The sequence below is a fragment of the Protopterus annectens genome, chromosome 13.part0 (genome assembly GCF_019279795.1).
Source record: "Protopterus annectens isolate FY-2018-M chromosome 13.part0, PAN1.0, whole genome shotgun sequence".
Lineage (NCBI taxonomy): Eukaryota > Metazoa > Chordata > Ceratodontiformes > Protopteridae > Protopterus > Protopterus annectens.
In genome coordinates this window covers 146,140,908-146,153,827 of record NC_056747.1, presented here as the reverse complement: position 1 = coordinate 146,153,827, position 12,920 = coordinate 146,140,908, and the positions used below count along the sequence as shown (strand labels likewise).

General features: G+C 41.0%; 1 protein-coding gene across 2 annotated transcripts in view; it reads left to right on the top strand.

Moving 5' to 3' along the window:
• EPS15L1 (epidermal growth factor receptor pathway substrate 15 like 1) overlaps positions 1-12,920 on the top strand; it is a 3,892,050-nt gene that overhangs the window by 2,235,720 nt on the left and 1,643,410 nt on the right. The window contains exons 10-12 of one of the 2 annotated variants that reach the window (XM_044090735.1): positions 1,899-2,025; positions 2,167-2,217; positions 2,303-2,439. In XM_044090735.1, the coding sequence (XP_043946670.1) occupies positions 1,899-2,025; positions 2,167-2,217; positions 2,303-2,439 (315 nt within the window). The remainder of the gene's footprint in view (positions 1-1,898; positions 2,026-2,166; positions 2,218-2,302; positions 2,440-12,920) is intronic. The other variant, XM_044090736.1, reaches the window with a different exon arrangement.

Below are 12,920 nucleotides of genomic sequence, written 5' to 3'. Positions count from 1 at the left end.
CAAACTAAGGAGATAGTTTTATCTCCTTGTTTACTTGGAGAATCATTGTCCATACACGGCCAAAAACTTATCCCTTAAATCCCTAACCGAGAAACCCCTTTATGTATTTGTTATACTTTACATTACATTACAATATTTTGAATTGTAAGTCCTATTATCCAGTGCTAATAACATCCATCAGGTGTTGAGGGGGTTTTAGTTAGCCATTTTAACCCCGTTGTTAGTACTGAAAGCCTTCTCTTCTTTTCCTAAACAGTGGATAAGAGTTCATGCACGTCTGAGCCACTATATTCTGCAGTGGTTTTACTGCATTCTCTTTATTGTTTCCTCTCTGAGGCAACTATTGTACAGCATTCTCCGAACAGATTTTTAGATTTAAATGTTTAGATGTGCTAAGCATGTCAGTGAAAGCTCTCCCTTTTTCCTAGTTTCAATAGAGAAAACTTGATCACATCACACAATATTTTACTATTGTTTATCTTAATTACTTACCATGTTGTTGCCACATGGAAGAAAAATCCTTTCTTTAATGGCAAATGAGACAAAGCTTACCAGAATAGGACTGGGAAACCTCAATCTCTGTTGCTGTGATCTGAAAATGGAGTACCTCTTAATTTTAATTTCTAGTTTGCAGACTAGAAAACCCTGACAAGTCAGACCCTTCCGCATTCTCCAAGATTCAAAGAACTTCAGTGTTTCTCTCTTGTCGCAGTATTTTGAATTTGTCTGCCTATTCTTCATTAATTCCATGCTTGCCTCTGCTTGATAGCCATGAGAGTATCATCCATCTGTGTGAGCTGGCCTAAGAGGTCTGATAATGTGTGCATCATGTTTATTTTACTAGTATGACTCTCTGTACAATCCAAGACCTTGTTTATTTTCTGCAGCTCTGCGGTTATCACCTTAAAGGGGGACATGTTTAGGTCTCCAGCTTGAGAATAGTCACTAAAGCACTGAGTGATTGAGACACTGGTAGGCTCACAAGAACATCAGTCTCTGTTGCAACATCTGTACAGAGAAACATTGTGCATGTTGGGTAGTATATCAGAATTATGTCTCCCATTTTAAACTACAATTATATAACTTTGAACATACACACATTTGATGTAAGCTGTTACTAAAAGTGAAACTCGAAACCTGTATTCATTATTAAATTGTAAGTGATTGAAAACCAATACAAAAATCTGACAGTAGGTTTAAATGAGAAAAAAGCTCTTTCAGAATCATCCTTGCCTTTAGAGGACCTAACTTTGTTTTTAAGATCAGAATGGCAGAATGAGTGCACTTAACCAGGAAACTAGGGATTATAAATTAATTAACTATAACTCGAAAACTGAGAAAATTAATTATCCCTAATCTTTGCTTTCATGCTTTAAGTGCAGAGCAAGTCTTTACATTTTTTGAAACATAAGAAGTTTAGTCCTTGTTTACAAACTATATTATTATTGCAGGTGGTTCCCCCATCCCCATATGTAGATATTATCCTCATACCCCTGTAAACTAAGCATACTGCCGCAGTGTTTAGACTAAGCATTAGTATTTATAGTTAATAGGGGTGTGGAGGCATAAACTCCCTACAGAATATTTCATAATCATTAATGTTTTTTCATCTATATATTTTTTTCCTGTACGAGAGTGCATTGCCCTTTAGCTCACTGTTTTGTGGTTGAATTGTCAGTGGTTTAACAAGATTAGAATTCATATTTTGCTTTTTCTTAAGAACTTTGACTGTTGAGAAAATAAAATTTGTACTTCTGGTAAGTACCTGTGTAAGTTCCTACAGCTGCCTTTGTTTTGCAGTGTTTTATTGAAAGCATATTTTAGTATGGTTTGCTTTTGCTATTTGAAATAAAATAAAATGGTTATAGTTTTAGCACTTTTCATCCATTTCATTGCAGGATGATCCCTTCAAGCATAAATCAACAGTATTCACGAACAGTGTTCAAGAAATGCATACAGACCCATTCCAGTCTGAAGATCCATTTAAACTGGACCCTTTCAAAGGCGCCGATCCCTTTAAAGGCAGTGAGTATATACTCTGAAAGTGGTAAAACTCTACCAGATATTCCCTTTTTTGCTGAACTGTGTTAATAAAAAGGTTTAAGTGCTGCACTTGGAAGAAGGGGAAAAAAAACGAACAAAAGCATTGTTTTTCCTTCCTATTAGGTGACCCTTTTCTAAATGACCCTTTTGCACGGCATCAGACTGGCCCATCAGGTAGGCTTTTTGTGTCTATTCGATCAGAATGGCAAGTCTTTGATAGGCCATACTTATTGCATTTTAATGTCAATATTTTCCTTAGATCCGTTTGGAGGAGATCCTTTCAAAGAAAATGATCCATTTCGAACTTCCAGCACAGATGAATTCTTCAAAAAAACAACAAAGACTGATCCATTCACATCAGATCCTTTCAGTAAACACCCTACTCTACCCTCAAAGGTAAGCTACTTAGCTGAACACTTCTATTCTGTTCTACTCTGAAAAATCATCAAAGGGAATACAAAGGATTTCAGAAGGTCAGCATTGTAGTTTGGAAACCGTCACTGAACTTGCAACTCTTTCACAGAGGGTGTTGCAGATGGAACCATCACGAATATTTAATCAGGATATTCAGTGTGCTGCACTGAGTTACAAGGTTGATGTATCACAGTTCTCCCTTTGTGAAAGAGTTAACTGTCACCCCAACATTGTGGATATGCAACTCAGCATATGACCAGATCTAAGTAGAAAAATGCCATTGGTATTTGTAACTAGCTGTAGGTACACAGATCAACTGCATCAAGTACTTTGGGGATACTTTCCGTGTAGTCTGTATATTTAAAGTGTACTGGTTCATCTGCCGATTTCAGCATGCAAAGTGACCCTTATCTTTTGTTTAGAATTGCAAATTTAGTTGTTCTTTAGTGACTTTTTTATTCATGGATATATGCCTGTTTCTCAGATTTTTGGAGAGCTTCTGCCTGGAGATCAACATAAATGTTCATTTCCTATTATTGCAAAGTGAAACTTTATATTGAAGTTCAACTTTTGTGACTTTAGTGCTGTGCTTTTTTTTTAATCTGATGCAAATGCTTTTTTTTCTTGTCTTCAAGAAAACAAACCTGTCTTTTGCTGATGATAATATTTTATACATGACAAAACCAGAAGGGGCGTTACAGTGTTGTGGAACATTTTAAGACAGTTTCAGTTCTCGATAAAATAAAAATTCCACCATAACCAAAGGTCTTCCAACAGAAAAAACTCAAAGATAAAAAGGAATGATCAGCACAGCTAAAACATCTAAGTCTGAAGAAGTCATTATGTACTAAAGCGCGTACTCCTGTATTTAATAAATGGGTCTATATTAGATTAACGAAGTTTCAGAACTTTGAATACCATATGGTCGACACCATGTGATCGAAGTTCTGAAACTTCGAAAATCTAAAAAAAAAAAAGTAAAGTAAAAGTGTTTTAGCAGGGGAGCAAGCCCCCCTGCACCCCCCCCCCCGCTACTTATACCAGCTCCGAGATCACACTTTAATGGAGAATGGCACGGAAAGGGAAGATTTCCCTTTCCTACGCTGTAGCGCGATCTTGGAGTTGGTATATTTAAGTAGCGGGGGTGTGGGGAGCGCAGGGGGGCTTGCCCTCCTGCTTAAAGCAGTTGCTTTTGTTTGGGTATTTTTTTTTTTTTTAAGATTTTCGAAGTTTCAGAACTTTGATCATATGTTGTCAAGCGTATGGTATTCGAAGTTCTGAAACTTCGTTAATCTAATATAGACCCTAATAAATAACATTTGTTGTTTTAGCTGTGCTGATCGTTCCTTCTTATCTTTGTTTACAGTTTCAGAGCTTGTTGGGATACAAAATTAATGAAGCTAAAACAAAGGCAATAGCGGTAAATTATGTACCCACACAAATTGGTCCAACAATGTCCATATTTATGGGCACATGATACAATGAAGTATTTAGGAGTATGGGTTAGAAATGACACTGTTGTGGCAGCTAAAGATATGTGGGAAGAGACTAAACAGAAAGTAATACAAAAATTGAGAAACTGGAAGCTTTGTGATATAGATACTAAGATACAAGCAATTAAAATGTTTTTAGTCCCTTTAGTCTTATGCAAAGGTCGGTTATATTTTTATCAACCAGAGGAGAAGCTGTGGATAGCAATTAAAAAAGAGTTGAAGGACTTTATCTGGGAGGGGAAGAAGGTAAGAATCAAATGGGATAAGCTGATTCTTCCAGTAGAAAAAGGCGGATCAGGATTACCCAATTTGAGGGGGTATTTTAGAGCAACACAGTTAAGGCTCTTGTACATAGTGCAAGTAGAGAACTATAATTCAAAGTGAAAAGGATTGATGAAGATACAGGGGGAAGCTCAAGAAATAAGGAGAGATTGGGATTTTGGATGCAGACTCTTAAGGAGAACAACACAAATTGTTGCTTGCCATATTTGAAGTAGAAATGGCAGCTAAAATACCTGTATTGTAAAGGTTTGCCCTGTGTTTTGACTGGTAGATGTGATACTTTAAATTTGTGCTTTCATGTTTGAGGTCTAATTGGATACTTGAAGAATATACTGTAGTTGTGTCCTGAAATTATGCCTAGTTTCTTAACTGAAGCATGTTTCTGGCTTTAGGTTTAAAATAAACTGCTGTCTGTGCTCGCAGTTTCACGGAGCATATTAGCTACCGTAAGTAACATAATTGAGGTGCATAGCTACTGCTCTGTGCTTCTTAAATGCAGATGTTCATCGTGTTTCACTGTTGCAGTCATTACACTTGGGTTATCCTGCTGGCAGGCTACCCGCAGTCGGCCAGAATTCCAAAGTCTAGCTCTGGCGTTGGTTGCTGTCGCCTCTTCCCTGACGTCAGTGCACAAGGGGTATAAAAGATGCAACCGACGCCATTTTCTTCAGTCTTTCTTGCCGCGCGGTGCCCGAAGCAAAAGCAGTTCGCAAGTGCCGGTCGACCGACTCCTGAGATTTTCGAAATCGAGTTTCAGAACCGAAGTCTTCAATAAAGCGAAGTACCCCGTTGGGGAAACTTTTTCTTGCTCCAGACCGATGTCAGTAAAAGTTAATAATTGTATTTCTTGTGGGAAGCAAATACCTCATAAGGACTTTCACTCTTACTGTATTCCTTGCCTAGGCCCTGACCACGACATTACTAGTTGTTGGTTTTGTGCTAGATTCAACAAATGCACTATTAAGTGTCGGTTTGATTTTGCTTTACATTACTTTGGCTGAAGGTTTAACTACATAATGACGTCAGAGCAACCGACGACTGGAATTCATAAAAAACGCAAAGACAAAGAAAAGGACAGGCATCCGAGGTCCAAAACCAACGACAAAGCCTCTTCTAGGCCAGTTGCAGGTTCGCCGGTTCTCAGTGAGGCGCTTTCGCAGCCCCTGACACCCGCTACCTCAGAGCCACAGGCCGTATCTGACACCCATGTGGCGACACCTAGGCCTGTGGAAACTCAAGGTATTGGGCCTGCGGAAACTATTCCCTCAGATGGGTCCGGAGCTGCTGAGCAGGCATCGGCTTCTGAGGGTGTTTTCAGACCTTCACAGCTTACTATTAAGTCCACTGCAGCAGCCAAGGCAAAGTCAAAAACACCATTAAAGACAAGGAAACAAGTACAGCATTCTCCTGAACAGTCATCCATGCCAAAGAAACAGATGCTTAAAATGGCGAAGACCTAATTACTTTGATCAGGGGTTCCCATCCCCTCCTGATAAAAGGCCTAGGCAAGACACTGACTATGATTCCTCTGACCAGGTTTCTATTTCCTCTGATTCCTCTTCAGATCAGGGATATTCTCTCCCTCCCTATGAGGACTCTGATGCAGAAGAATCTATACCTTCAGCCTCTCCGCCTGAGGATTATTCCTTTGGGGAAACCCTGCACGCCATGAGGGAGCATTTCCACTGGGAGAGCCAGGATTTCTCAGAATCCAAGAAAAGGCTCAGAGACATTCTTTTATTGCCTCAGCACAGGCCCCTGGCTATTCCCCCTGTGCTTGATATTTTCTCTGAATCCAGTCTGTCTCCTGAGTCTTTACCCCCTGCACCAGTCAAGCCAGACAGGTACTACAGGGTCCCTGACTCTCATACATTTTTTTACAAAAACCCTGCTGCGGACCCAGAAACAATTTCTCAGGGTCCCAAAGGGGTTAAGGCTTCCACTGCTAAAAACCCTGTCCCCTCTGATAGGGATTCCGGAGCTCTGGATAGATGGGGGAAAAAAGTTTACACTTCTGCTACTTAAGCTGTAAGGGCTTTAAATTGCCAGTTTCACATGCTTAAATATCAGCAGTACCTCATGTCTTTGTTAAAACTGAAAATGCTTACAAACTCAAAGTCCACAGTAAGGAAATGCAGGATTTATTGCATGTAGCTGAACAAGTGGGAAAGCATACTCTGCAATGTGGTTTTGATTCATTAGAGGCTTCTTGTAGAGCCGCAGTTACAGGCTGTGTCATTTGAAGGCATTATTGGTTGAAAGAACAAAGTTTACCTGAACATGTTAAAGTAAAATTATTGGATGCTCCACTACAGCATGATACTTTGCTTGGTGTTAAGGCAGAAGACGTGTTAAAGAAAATGGAGGATAAAGCAAAATCAATGCAGACAGTAAAGGATTTCTTACAGGTTCAACCACCTAGGTTTTGCGGAAACTGGCCCTCTAAAAATTGGTCCTTTCCGGTGTCAGACAGGCCACAAAGAGGCATATACAGATGCCCAAGAGGCAGATCTCAGCCCCAAGGCACCTACAGACCTAAACAATGGGGTGCTTCAGCCCCCAAAGGAGGAGAAGACAAGTCACAACCTTGTAGGAAACAGTCCCAATGACTTCCCTCTACAAATGCCGAGCACTTACCTTTTGGCAGCACCCCTAGGGGGAAAGCTAGCACTTTTCTCACAAAATTGGCACAATCACCCAGGACAAATGGGTACTGAATATTGTTTCTTAGGGTTACAGGTTCCACTTTCACACCCTTCCAAAATCAAAAGGTATGCTGGTCCTGCCACAAAACCAATGGGCAGAGGCACAAAAACAAATTGCTGCTCTCATGGACATGGGAGCTACTCAAAGAGTACCACAGCAAGAACAAGGACAAGGATTTTACTCAAGACTTTTCCTAGTACCCAGAAAGGACAAAGCCTGGAGACCAATACCGGACTTGTCAATCCTAAATACTTTCCTGGATGTTCCAAAATTCAAAGTGTTAACACTGCAGCAACTTCTACCCATGCTGGGCAAGAAGGCTTGTCTAGTTACTTTGGACCTCAAGGAGGCATACCTGCATGTCCCAATCAGACAGTCTTGCAGAAGATACCTCAGATTCATAGCTTGCTCAATGCATTACCAATTCTCTCCACTTCCCTTTGGCTTATCTACTACGCCCAGGGTCTTCACAAAATGCCTGGCACCAGTAATTGTATTTTGCAGACAGAGGAATTCAAATATATCCCTACTTGGACGATTGCCTTATTCAAGCAGAGAGCAAGGGCATTCTTCTAAAGCATCTGGCGTTTGTAAAAAGATTACTAATTTGCCTATTGTACACAGTAAACGAAAAGAAATCAAAACTATGCCCTCTCAAGAGATAATATTCCTGGGTGCAAGCTTAAATACAACTGTCCAGATGGCTTATCTCATGCCAGACAAGCAAAGGCAACTGACTCATTACTTTCAAATGATGACAACAAAGACCTAGCTCCTTGCAAGAAAAATTCTGTAGGCCCTGGGCCTCATGGTGTCCTGCATTCTACTAATTCCATATGCAAAACTGCATATGAGGAAACTACAATGGTATCTAAAAATTGTTTGGACTCAACATTGCCACAGCCTGGAAACAATAACTTTAATTCCCTGCCTACAACAGCAGTTTCGATGGTGGTCCCAGGCCTGTCACCACAACAAGGGACAGCCTTTCACCTTACCCACAGCCAGGCAGACAATAACAACGGATGCATCGGATTATGCCTGGGGGGCACATATGGCAGGAAAATGTATTCAGGGCATGTGGCCCAAGGAACAAATGCATCTTCACATCAATGAAAAAGAGTTGCTAGCTGTACAGAATGCCCTGACAGCTTTCAAGGACCTACTACATCCAGGACAACTATTAATAAAGATGGACAATACCACAGTTATGTGGTACATAAACAAGCAAGGGGGCACACATTCCTACCCCCCTTCAGGCAAGCCATGACTGTGTGGAACACAGCACCCAAGGAACAAATGTATCTTCACATCAATGAAAAAGAGATGCTAGCTGTATAGAATGCCCTGACAGCTTTCAAGGACCTACTACATCCAGGACAACTATTAATAAAGACTGACAGTACCACAGTTATGTGGTACATAAACAAGCAAAGGGGCACACATTCCTACCCCCTCTGCAGGCAAGCCATGACTTTGTGGAACACAGCACTGACCTATCAAGTACATCTGCAGGCACAATTCCTGCCAGCAATGAAAAATACACTGGCAGACGAACTAAGCAGAAATCTCATGGATCCTTTTGAATGGAAACTAAATCCACAGGTGTTCAGCATGATAACAAGGAAATGGGGACTCCCAGACATCTTTTTGCCTCCCCTCACAACTGCCAACTACAGAAATTCTGCACAAGAACTTATCACTCACAAGTATGGAAAGTGGATGCTCTATGATTCAGCTGGAAAACCCTGACAAGTTTATGCCTTCCCTCCACTGCCTCTTCTTCCCAAGGTGCTCCTAAAAGTCAGACAAGAGAGGCCAAAAATTATCCTGATTGCCCCAGACTGGCCACACCAGCACTGGTACCCAATCCTAAAGAGCTTGCCTCAAGGCCCAGCCTGGCCTTTACCTCAAAGTCCTCATCTTATGACTCAACAAAACAATCAGATTCTGCAGTCAACTCAGAACCTTAAATCTGGCAGCATGGCAGATAATGTAGCCACTCAGACCACACCTCTCTCTAAAGCTGTTATGGATGTCATTTTAGAAGCCAGGAGGCCCAGCACTAGGAAATCTTATGCAGAAAAAATGGAAGAGATTCTGTGCTTGGAACCAGGCACAAGGGCTAGAACCACTTGTTCCAAATATACCTCAGATTTTACAATACCTAACTGAGATGCTGGACAAAGGCCTATCCTTCTCATCTATTAAGATTCATGCCTCTGCCATTTCAGCTCATTACAATACGGAACCTCCTATTTTTTTCACATCCACTACTAAGGCAGTACCTCAGGGGGCAAAAAACATAAGACCCCCAAGAAGAGCACCAATACCTACTTGGGATCTCGATTTTGTTTTAGAAAAGCTCACACTGCCTCCTTTTGAACCAGCCAGCACAGCTGATATAAAATTCTTATCATGGAAAACTGCTCTGCTCTTAGTAATAACTTCAGCAAGAAGAGTCTCAGAGTTACAGGCATTAATGGCAGTGGAACCTTTCATCATTTTTCACCAGGACAGGGCCTCTCTGAGTACAAACCCAACATTCATGCCAAAGGTGGTTTCCAATGTGGCGCTTAACCAAACCATTCATTTACCAACTTTCTATCCAAATCCCCAGAATAAAGGGGAGAGACTTCTGCACGCTTTGGACATACACAGACAGCTACGATTCTGCTTGGACAAAACAAAAGCTTTCAGAAAAACTGAGCAACTGTTTGTAGCCTATGCTGCAGGATCACAAGGAAAACCAAACAATTTCAAAATGGATAGGACACTGCATTCGCTTCTGTTATGCACAACATGGCAAATCAGTGCCTAAGGGCATTAGGCCACTTTCTACCAGAGCAGCAGCCACTTCAGCAGCCTTTCTCAGAGGAGTACCAACCAAAGACATTTTAGAAGCTGCAACCTGGAGTTCAATGCACACTTTCACCAAGCACTACCACTTACCTCTCTACTCTAAATCCAGAGCAGGCTTTGCCACTGCAGTCCTGCAGGGCCTGGTAGCCTCTCCTAATCCTATTTAGGCCCAGCCACCCAACCTCTGCTTTGGGATTCAACCCAAGTGTAATGACTGCAGCAGTGAAACACGATGAACATAGTACAGTTGTGTACCTACCATAAATGTAGATGTTCGAGTGTATTCACTGTTGCAGTCCAGGTTACCCACCCACCATCCCCTTTTCATTGCTGGAACTTTTCTGTACTTCTCAACTCTATACAACCTATGTGGTATATTTGCTTGTAGATGAAGAAAATGTTTATATTAGTACATGCATGCTTTTTGGCATAATTTTATTTTTTCAGCCTTCCTATCTGGGGCACCTGACATCTGGGACAAGAAAAACTGAAGAAAATGGCGTCGGTTGCATCTTTTATACCCCTGGCTCACTGATGTCAGGGAAGAGGCAACAGCAACCGACGCCAGACCTAGACTTTGGAACTCTGGCCGACTGCGGGTAGCCTGCCAGCAGGATAACCCAAGTGTAATGACTGTAACTGTGAATACACTCGAACATCTACATTTATGGTAGGTACACAACTGTACTTTTTTGACTGGCTGTATTATACATGTGAAATAGTTCTCATTGATTTGATCTGTGTTATAAACAAGAAAAGTAGAAGCAGTTTTAACTGTTAACTGAGTGCTGAATGAACTAAAGTTTGCCTGTGTCTTACTAGTAGTCCTTTATCCCTGACATTTGATAAACTTGATTATTTTTCTTCCTTGGTCTGTAGATATAATGCTGAATTTCCTCCGACCTAACTAATTAACTTGCTCTATTCTAATTTCCAGGTAGCTCCCCTGATATAAACTCCCAAAACAGTGCTCTCTACCCAAGAAGGATGCTACCCTGCTGATTACAGTACTCTGAAGTCAGCCCACTACAAAGTGCAAAGGTGGAAACTTATTACTGTTCACCATTTTAAACTGTAAGCTGCTGACTGGGGTCTAAAGCACCTATACGTTTGTCCCCATTACAAAATGGCTAACTCCCAACTCTAACTAAAGTATAATGTACCCCTATCCCGTCCAACCATTGTATTCCTAACCTTAAAATAACCCCAGACTTGCAATGACTATAGCACATTTACTACAAATTATATTACAAAACAGTACACCTATTCACTAAAAATTATATTAAAAAATAGCTAGCAAAATTAAGTGCTGAAAACTGGTGTAATTTAAGAGCTAAAATACTTACCTTACAGCTCTAGTAAGCCTCAGGAAACCTTATTAACTGCAATAGCCCCGCTCCGTTCGCCCTCGCTTTGCTTGGGCTCACTATTCTCCCCTCCCTGCCCCCAATTTCCACCCACCCCCACTACCTCTACATTTAAAGTAGAATAGCCACTTCCCCACTTACTAGATCCTATCAGCTTTCATCTGGGTCACTTCATCCCACCCCCATTCCTCTATCTATATTTTACTAGTACCTATCAGCTTTTATCTGGCATTTCCCCACCCCCTTCCAGCAGAGTTACCTCCACCCTTTCTTCTGGTGTTGTATCACCAAAAAAAACAATTCCTTAACACACTAGCTGCATCCCTAACAATGATATACTCCCCTCTACTACTACTCTTGTTGGTCCCATACCTCCTTGCCATGTATGAAACCTAGACTCTCAAGGGAATTCAAGTCCCAAAGGGCCATAATATCACCCCAGCTGTAAAACATCCCAGCTTTAGCCAAAGTTATAATAATGGGTCCTGCTCAACATCTCGTTCACTCTATCAACATAGTAACCCCTGGCATATTAGCCCTACGTCCAGTCACTACTACAAATTTATAAAAAAATTCCTGAAGCTTATCACTAAGTACAGACCTAGCCTAATACTTGGTGGTGATATTCACCCCAACCCTGGCCCATCCACTTCTGATATATATATATATATATATATATATATATATATATATATATATATATATGTATATATACACACACACACATACACATACACACCCCTTCTACTTGTAACCTAAGCTACAAACCTACAATCAGTAGACCAACTAACTCTCTCCTAGCCTGTCATCTCAATATTAGAAGCATTAATTACAAGGTACATGACCTGCATGCACTCCTGGCTGTCCACTCCCCGAGGTTCTCTGTCCATCTGAAATCTGGTTAAAACCTAACACTGCAAACAATGAAGTGTTACCACCTGGGTATAACATACACAGGCTGGATCGTGTTTCCAGGAAGGGGATGGGGTAGCTATACTCAACAAATCTGAGTTGAATGTGACCAGAGATGTAACACAACCACCTCAGATTAATAACTCTGAAATTCTTACCACTAGATTGCAACTTAACAAAAGTAAATGCATTGATATTATCTGCATGTATATTACCCCAGGTAACAATATAGCTACACTTGAAGATACCCTGCACTGGCTATCATGTCATTACCCCCAAGAGATTTTAACATAGACTGGGCCACCTGTTTCTTAGAATCCCTATCTACCCATATTGACCTGCATGCATTTACACAAATCATAACCACCACTACCAGGTTAGGTAAACCCAATCAAAAAGAAAGCATACTCGACTGGGTACTCATAAATAGTCACCCCCAACTGTACACCGCTGGTACCCTCCCCGATGACCTAAGCGATCACCTTTTCACTTGTGTAATTAAGCAAAAAGCCATTAATCCCCAACAACCCTTACTCAGAATAGTTTGAAACAAAAAAGACTTTGACCCTGCCAAATTCCAACAGGAACTTAACTCATGTAACTTGTCTATTCTAAAACACCTCCCCTTAGAGGAGGCAGTTGTTTACTTTAATAACACATTTCTTGAAATCCTTGATTTGCATGCACCTGCTCGTTCAAAGAGAACAAAAGCAAAAACTGCTCCATGGCTTTCTAAAGAGTCTAGACTCAAAATTACGAGTAGAAACAAATTTTGGGCTTTATGGCATTCTACTAAGACCCCCCCCCCCCCAAGATAAATTTAAATACAGGCAAGGTAGGA